The sequence below is a fragment of the Molothrus aeneus genome, chromosome 1, assembly GCF_037042795.1.
Source record: "Molothrus aeneus isolate 106 chromosome 1, BPBGC_Maene_1.0, whole genome shotgun sequence".
Taxonomy (NCBI): domain Eukaryota; kingdom Metazoa; phylum Chordata; class Aves; order Passeriformes; family Icteridae; genus Molothrus; species Molothrus aeneus.
The window spans coordinates 70509677-70518856 of record NC_089646.1 but is presented as its reverse complement, the minus strand read 5'-3'; the positions used below and the strand labels follow the sequence as shown (position 1 = coordinate 70518856).

The 9180-nt window shown below is 38.8% G+C and overlaps 1 protein-coding gene across 1 annotated transcript; it reads left to right on the top strand.

Annotated features, from left to right (window-relative positions):
• Positions 1-2190: 2190 nt before the first annotated feature.
• On the top strand, positions 2191-7748 carry LOC136562390 (ovalbumin-like). Its single transcript, XM_066559203.1, has 7 exons — positions 2191-2358; positions 2908-2955; positions 4239-4367; positions 5154-5271; positions 6041-6183; positions 6466-6621; positions 7344-7748. The coding sequence occupies exons 1-7, from the start codon at positions 2191-2193 to the stop codon at positions 7746-7748; spliced, it is 1167 nt and encodes a 388-aa protein (XP_066415300.1).
• The last annotated feature ends 1432 nt before the right edge of the window (positions 7749-9180 follow it).

Here is a 9180-nt window from a genome sequence, read left to right as displayed (position 1 = left end):
TGTTACAATTGAATTATATATTATATTGTGCATTATGGTTGTGTGACAGACCATGAATGTTCCTGCTGACAGATCCTGTAGTTTATTCACCTGCCATAGTTACAAGGTATGGAAGATCTATGGGAATGGCCTGTGCAAGCACCACGGGCCTTGGTGCCATGACCTGCACAGAATGAAAATTAAAAGCTGACTCTTAGTCATTCTTTAAATACCACTGGCTAGTTTAAATAAATTTCTGAATATCTGAGTACTCTGGGGTCAGGCTTACAGCCCAGGTATATGTAATTCTTGACCATTCCTCAAATCTTTTCCTCTTCCATACCCATCTTCAGGCCCTTAAGTCATCTCATCATTGTTGCTCTAAATGTTTTCATCAAAATGAGGTTTTAGCAAAATGTGCTTTCTCCTCATAGCCTTTCTCCCCTCTTCCTGCACACCTATGCTGTAGACCCTCACAGTTTGGCCTCAGGTAAAATACTGTAGCCTCACCTAGGCAGAGAAATTGATGTGGCTGTGTTTTGAACAAGTACAAGCCATACACCACATCAGTCTGCACTCCAGGAATATATTTCTGCAATATGTCAGACCAAAAACCTTTCAGTCTTGAAAACTAACCAGAAAGTTTTAAGTTTGTTCTAACATGGAAAAAAAATCAATTTCAAACCCCTCTCAATAGAATTACCATCCAGCAGCTGGCTTTACTTGGGATTACATTATTTTGGCAATGTCAGATGGCCACTGTTCTGGAGGAACTTCCCTCTGTTCCACTGCACAGACGTTGTAGAGAGCTGGTGCATCTCTACCAGACCTTAAGCAGTTAGCCCAGCATCCACCTTTCCCTTCATGACTGGTGGGAGTGCTGTGTTAGAGTGCTTTTGACACTGAGAATGCCTCACCTCTGAGGAGAAGAGCAGGTTACAGCAAAAGCTTAAATAATTCAGTTTTAAATCAGGTTTTATTTAATAAATAAAGTTGATTGGCTGCAGATAGAATACCAGCTTTACCTAGGCCTGCTCAATGTTTCAAGGTGCAATAAATCATGACAAAAGGCAGTGTTTGAAGATGACTCCTTGAAGGCAACAGTGGGAGTGTCTCAAAATCGTGCTCTATATATCACCAAGAGCTCAGGGAGCTGTTTAGCTTCAGCTGGGCAAGCTGGATTATTACATGCTTCTTTGAACTTTGTGGGGTAAGTATTTCTCCAAGAAAATGTAATTTCTAATTTGTATTCTTTAGGATGAAAAAAAAATATGTTTAAGAACCTTAAGGTAAGTATAAGACAGGTACGTAAAAAGAGAGCATATACAGTAATTTTGCCTTGCCTTCTCATTATATCTTATACTGTTTGACTGTCAAATACTTTTCTGTGTGCAAAATATGTGGCTTGTGCACCACAGCAGTGAATAGAAAAAGTTCTTTTTCATTTAAAACCTGTTGTCACATTAAAACTATCCATTTATAATTCTAATAATTGGGAATAAAGGTATTTCTCTTTTCTCAATCTCACTCCCTGACAAAACCCATATATTTTATATATATATTTATATATGTGTAGATACATATATATATATATGACTGTGCTAAAAGGCATCAGCAGCGATTAAATGTCTGAAACAGGACCACAGGAGAACCCTAAATTTATTTGTCAGCATACAAGCAGCTGTCTTACAGCTCATATTATTGCAATAAACTGCAGAAAAGCAATCTCCAAATTTATGGCTGGTTGTACTAAGCAACAGTGAGAAGTACACAAAAAGTGTATTGAGTGATTACATTTGATTTAAAGATCGAGAACAGCCCCAGAAGAAATGGAATATTATGTTTGCATTGTCTCAAACACCATTCAGAGCCCTCTGAATGGCCACAGGGAAACTCATTCAATGTTATATTTATCATATAGAAGGGTGGATGAAATTTGCTATTTCCTAAAAGGCAAGTACAAGGTACTGTCTTGCTGAGAGGATCTTGTTGAAAGAAAACAAAGGTGTTCGTATGTGAATGGATCGGGAGTTACAATATTTCTAATGATCACAGAATTTGTAGGCTTCACATCATTCACTGGTTCAGCATCACAAAACCAGCAATGAACTGGCAGTTTCTGGGCTATTGGCAATGATCTTTAAAACAAGCACTATATCTTGTGACCATAAAGTGATGTTTCTGTTTGCTTTAGGAAACACTGATATCACAATGGGCTCCATCAGTGCAGCAAATGCAGAATTTTGTTTTGATGTATTCAAAGAGGTGAAACTTCACCACCCCAATGACAACATCTTTTATTGCCCCCTGAGCATGATTGCAGCCTTGGCCATGGTCTATCTGGGAGCAAGAAATAACACTGAGTATCAGATGGAGAAGGTAAGTTACATAAATGGGTACAAACTCTCTTTGATCCCATTCAAAGAGGCAGCAGAGTATCCATTTACACCTTCCAAACCTGCCTAGCAAAAAAATGGCTTTCCAAACTCTGGAGTTTTTCAGTTATTGCATTTCCCCAATGAAGGGCAAGAACAACCTTTGGTTTTCATTAAGAAAGCAGTTTTGGAGGATGGTTAAGGCAGGTCTCTTGCTTCAGCTTATACTATCTCAGACACCTGATTCCTTCCAGGTGGAAAGGACAACTTGAAACACAAAAGATGAAACATTTGGAAAACAAGATTCATCGTTACAAATACAATGCTGTAAGGCTGTAGATGATTTATGGACAATGCCATTAACTGGAAAAGACAGGATCTAAGCTGAAGATCACAATCACAAATTCTCAGTTCAGTGCCTGGTTTAAAGCTCACATGAAATTTCTCAGCTCATCCTTGTGCTAATCAGACTCACTTAGTGAAAACCTACTTAGCACAAATATCAGTGACTGACAGTGGACTTCATATACCTAATTTCTACTTTCAATTGCAGGTTCTTCACTTTGACAAAATTGCAGGACTTGGAAGTACCCAGACCAGGGTACAGAAACCTAAGGTACATTGATTTCTCTTTCACATCCTTTTCCTGTGAATAGACTGATTGTGCTTTTAGTAGTTTCAACACCTTGCCAAACATTTGCTAATTCTCCTAATTTAAGAGATGTAAGTTAAAAAAAATACAGCAAACCACCAAAGCCCAAAGAACAACAGCAACAAAATAAATGCCAAGCAAACAACCACCAATGAAAACAAACAAACAAAAACCACCCAAAATGAACAAAAACAAACCCCAAAACACCACCAGAAAAAGAAGACAGGCTGCACATATTGCAAGTGACAGGACAGGATAGGATGCTTTGGGCACCAGGATACACTTTGGTGTAAATGGACTCCACACCTCCAAGTACTGCTGGCCTACAGCCCTTGAAAGGGTCTCAGTACCTGAAGCCAGGGTACAGTAGGCAGACTTGCAGCTGAGAGTCCAAAGTGGGACAGCAGAAAAGAGCCCAGAATCCCCAAAGGATGGAAAGTAACCACACTCTTACAAAGCTACAGGGACTTTTCCAGCCTCCAATTTCCACTGCTACCCCAAGAGAACCATGAGGGGTCCCAGTACCTTGATGCCTGTATGCTTCTTATGCTTCTGTCCATGTTAATCTGCTGCCTCTGTAAAGATAACAAAAGCCACAGAACCTGGTGTATCCCCATTTACTTGGGATCCATAACACGAGGTGGAACTTAAAAAAAGATGAGACCTTTTTTTTTTTTTAACCAAAGGCAGTATCTAAAGCTAGGGCATTTAGGGACTCAGTAAGCATTTAGAAAGGAGCTGTTCAACACAATTATTCTCAAAAAATACAGTCCCACCTACTGTTTATCATTGTGCAGTTTTCTTACATGCTTTTAGCCTGTGTCACCATTCCTGGAACTAGAGACAGGTGATTCATTTTTTCACTGTATAACAAAACACTTCCTGACTCCCTTGCCATCTAGCTCTCTTCTTCCATCTGCAGCTTCTGCAAAAAAATGCCATGAAAATGCAAGGATTGCCTGGGATTTAGAGGATTTGTACCTATGAAAAGTCACCAATTTCAATAATTAACCTATAGAATGAGTGGCATAATAGGCTGTGAATGAATTATATATCATTAGCTGCTTATACTAAACATCCCTCCCATGGAGCTCTTAGATTCTATTACATGTTCATTTACAAATGTTCAAACACTGTGTGTTTTCCCGTGTTATTTGTACCTTATAAATAATCCTCTTTCTCATAAAATAACCTAACAAATGAACTTTTCTGTCTCCTTATCAACAACTCAGTGTGGCAAGTCTGTGAATATCCACCTACTGTTTAAAGAAATTCTCTCTGATATCACTGCACCAGAAGCCAATTATTCACTGCACATTGCCAACAGACTCTATGCTGAAAAGACAAGTCATATCCTACCAGTAAGTGATCTCTTGCTAAACCCTGTAAAATTCTCTAATCCGGGAGGACTGGCCAGAGTAGGTGACCAGTTTATCCAATAGTCCCTACTGGTGTGGATTTACATGTTTTTTTCCTTTGCCATGGCCCTGGCAGCAGTCTAAAATGGAAAACAATTTGAGGCAAAAATATGGCCCTACTAAAAGAATGAATGGAGTAATAAACACAATTATTAGTAATGTAACTCCTTGCTCTCCACTTGCTCCCACAAAGCATTTCATTTTAACTGGTTGTTGGAGTTTTTCTCAGAAAATAATTTGACTTTGGCATATTTCTTCACTTGAAAAGTCACCTCAAAACCAAATTTTGAAAGTGTCAAAATCTTTCTTTCATATTTCCAAAGCAAAAGATAAAAATATTCTAAATGAAGGGGACTTCTTATCTTTAAAAATAAGGAAAATGCTTTGAAAAAAGGAAGTGAACCTAAAGATGACAAAACACTCTATAATGAACCTAAAACCAGGGGGTTTGGATCAGGCTTTCTTCCAGAAATTCTTAAATATTTTTAATATATGCTCTTAACTGGTTACATAGTAAAGATGTCAGATCTGAAATTGTCATAAAATTTTCATTGCTACAAAATAATTTTTCTGGTTCAGTTTTAGAAAATTCTTTCAGGAAGTAAGCAATGAGAACACCTTAACCATGATATCACTATAAAAATCTTATTACCCATATTTTATTTCACTTTTATATTGTTTCTAAAAAATTACTAGTTCACTGGCTACAATTAATTGGTGTCTTTACAGATTTACTTAAAATGTGTGAAGAAGCTGTACAGATCTGGTCTAGAAATGGTCAACTTCAAAACAGCATCAAATCAAGCCAGACAGCGCATTAATTCCTGGGTGAAAAATCAGACAAATGGTAAGTCTGACAAGACTATGAAATATACTTCTCTCTGACAACTGTATTTTAGCAATTTCTGAAAGGACTAAACATTAGAGGAGAAATTTCCTCTTCCTGTCCCCATTAGTGGATATTTTCTGTGGAAAGGGATGACTCTATTGCACCTGTGTGGCAGTGACAGTGTGTTTTAAATACATCTGGCAAAGGCAGAGGTCCCATGATATGCACACTTAATATGCACATTTTATATGCACTCTTTTTGTATCAGGAGAGATTAACTCATGCAAGGTTTCTCCCAGCTTCTCTAGAATATTGGCATATTTTTTACAAGGATGTGCTGGATAGGTAAGTGGGCTTCCAGGGGAGAAAGTAATGCATACTAAACTGATGATGGGAAATAAATGATTCAGAAGCTTGTGTGCATTTATTGTGTTGATGTGGGAGGAAAAACTTAGAGTGGATTGTGAGAAAAAAACATACTGAGAAAATCTGTGTTGGTTCTTCCCTCTCCCTTTCCTTATTTTCTATATAAATATTTATTTTTTCCCAAATGCTGGTTAGAAATGTTCCTGGGACTCTATAACACTCTTGAACCTACCTGTCTTCTTGCAGAAATATCTGGCCAGTTGCCAGTCTTTCAGTGTATTATTAAATCATCCCCAGGAAACTTAATTCAATGTGCAGACTTTTTGAGAAGGAAAAGTCAAGTGAAGGAGCAGTATATTGATTGACTTCTAAAACTATTGCTATGAAACTTACTACTCTGTGCCCTACTTTTTTCTTAAAGGACAGATCCAGGATTTCCTTGAACCAAGCTCTGTTAATCCTCAGACTGTGCTGATCCTTGTAAATGCCATTTACTTCAAAGGGAAATGGAAGACCCCATTTAAAGAAGAACACACTGAGGAAGTGCCCTTCAATGTGACTGAGGTGGGGGGCACAGACACACTTTCTGGCCAGATGTGTATTTGTTATATTTACAGTTCTGTTGTCATTGGCTGGGTGATTTACCTGGGGCCTCACTGTCAGATTTATGACAGCTGTGTCTGACAGAACAAACCAGCAGATGAGACAAAAATGGAGACACAGCTCTTTTCCAAAGGCGGCATGGTTGAAGATTGAGTCCTGTCCTTTCAAAGGCCTTGTACATTTGTCTGACCAAAGAAAAAGATTGCTCCCACATTGCATCATCTCACATTTTTGTTTTTGCAGCAAGAGAGCAGACCTGTGCAAATGATGTATCAGAACAGCACCTTCAGAGTGGGAAGAGTGGCTGAAGATAAAATCAAGGTCCTGGAGCTTCCATACACCAGTGGAGAGCTGAGCCTGTTGGTGCTGCTGCCTGATGACATCTCTGGCCTGGCACAGGTATGGCCCTGGCAGGGCGAGCAGAAGAGCTGTGACTTTAGTGGGGCTTGGCTGCTGTCAGACCTTTTGCTGCCCATTGACATTGCAGCTGCCCACCCCATGGCTGTGTGCTGGGCTGGGAGGGGAGCACAAAATCTGCCAGGTGCTGAGGCAGAGCCTCTTAGGAGAGTCCTAAGGTAAATGAAGGTAAAGCAGTGTAGTGCTGCTGCAGCCCTGCAGAAGATGTATATATAAGGAATGTTATAAAATTACCCATCTGTACTCAAGAAAGGAGAAAAATCAATGCAGTATAAAATATATGAACAATGACTCATATTTCAGTAATATTTTAAAATTATAAAATAGAGTTATTACAGATGTAGTAGAGTTTGCATTTGTTAGGTGCTACCAATTGTAGGTAAATTTTCATGGTCTTGTTTTTGCAGTCTTTCACAAGCTGACTAATTTTCTAGGCTGTGAAACTGTTAGGTTGTGCCTCATGAGACACAAGATTACTTGGACAAAGGGGGATGTGTTAAGTTGGTAAAAATCTGAATAAAAGGAGAGTGACACAGGCAGTACTGGAGAGGCAATTAATAAAATAGCAGAAAGATGCCAATAGGACGAGCTTCAGGAACCATTCTGGTTGGGGTTTTACTTTTATGATAGCCTTGACAGAAATGAATGGTAGGAAGAAGTTGGATTTGCATCCCACGTGTTTCATTCCCTGCCTCTCTTTGCAGCTTGAGAACAAAATCAGCTTTGAAAAACTTGCCAAGTGGACCAGTTCCAAGGTGATGGAAAAGAAGAGAGTAAAAGTGTACCTCCCACGCATGAAGATTGAGGAGAAATATAACCTCACATCTGTCCTGACTTCCTTGGGTATGACTGACCTGTTCAGCCCCTCAGCCAACCTCTCTGGCATCTCTTCAGCAGAGAGCTTTAGGGTATCTGAGGCCATCCATGAAGCATACATGGAAATCACTGAAGAGGGCACTGAGGAGGACACTGGCTCAGCAGAAGGCACAGAAGACATCCAATATTCCTCTGAGTTTGAAGAGTTCAGGGCTGACCACCCATTCCTTTTCTTGATCAAACACAATCCAAGCAACCTGATCCTCTTCTTTGGTAGATATTGTTATCCCTAAAGAGAGAAGGGCTGGAAATAATGCTTGCCTACCCCTAAGAAACAGACTCACTCTACTCTAGTATTGTAGTATAATCTCATCTCTTGAATATTTTCTGCATGTGGAAAGGCTACTCTAAGGTGTGCCCTTTCCTGAAGCTTCCATAGCAAAGGTGAGGAAACAGCAATGTGTTTGCTCCTTTCCCTTCTCAGATTGGTTTAGTGTGGATTGAGCCAAGTAAAGAATAAGCCCTCAGAGAACAGAGGCTCTCACATGATTTTCAGTTGAGGAAGGAATTGCAGACAGGGCTCCAAGTCTTTGGTATTCCATTACATGCAAAGCCATGGGCTATGCTCATGCCATTCCCTACTGTTCTGCTAACAAACCCATGCAGTTCCCAAAACACTGGAATCTCCAGTCTGGAGAAGATGCTTGTGGACAAGATTCTGCAATGCAGGGTATTAATTGGTGCCTATGTAAATTTTATTTTTTTTTACTTATCTGCTGGGAAATGGCGCACATATCAACTATGACTAGAGCTATCCTCTCACCATGAGTAACCTCATGTAATACTGAATTTCTTCCAGAGGCTTTCCAGAGTCATGGAGAGTTTCCCTTCCACTTCAGAATGTTCAAGGCGATCTAATTTTGTCTAGGTGCAGTTATGTCTTGTCACAGAGTATAGATTCAAAGCCTGAAACATGGATATCTGCATTATCCAGGACTCAACTGCCAAGCAAAAGAGCAATCTGAATTCTTGTTTAAAACATTGGAAGTCACTTCAAATTGGAGAAAATTTTTATTTTTGTGGAAAATCCTGTAAGTGATGTTAAAGAATCTGATTTCTTCATGGGAGTTTTGTGAAAAAACACAGCTTTTAAAGTAATTCCTGTCTCTATTGATCTTGCTTAGCAAGTAAACTTGCTAAGTAAAATTTGTTCCTGGAAAGCTCTCAGTTGTTCAAAACTCAAGAACATTATTATTCCATGAATGTAGTTGGGCTTCTTTGTTCCTATGGTAGTTCAAGACTACATCTCTCATTTTCATGAAATACATGAGAATCCTAATTTTCTCTTTTTTTCTGATATGTCCACTAGCATCTCCATGTATGGTTCCATTGGCACAATATTATGACCTGTTTTCATTCTAATCATATATTACTGATTTTGATGCACATAATTGATTTTTTTGCTTTCTTAACACAATAAAAGAAAGTCACAAATCCTGGTCATGAAATTATGTGAATTTTCTTAATTTTCTGGGTGGCTAACCCTTAAAATATTATTACATTGGTAACTGTTGTGAGCAAAATGGGACTTAGTACAAAATCCTTCAGTTTTTAGAATTAATAAAGTTATATAGATATGAAGTTTTCTACCCATTTTTGAAATAAATGAATGTACACATCTATAGTTTGATTCCTCTCCGTAATACAGATTACCAAGAAATAGCC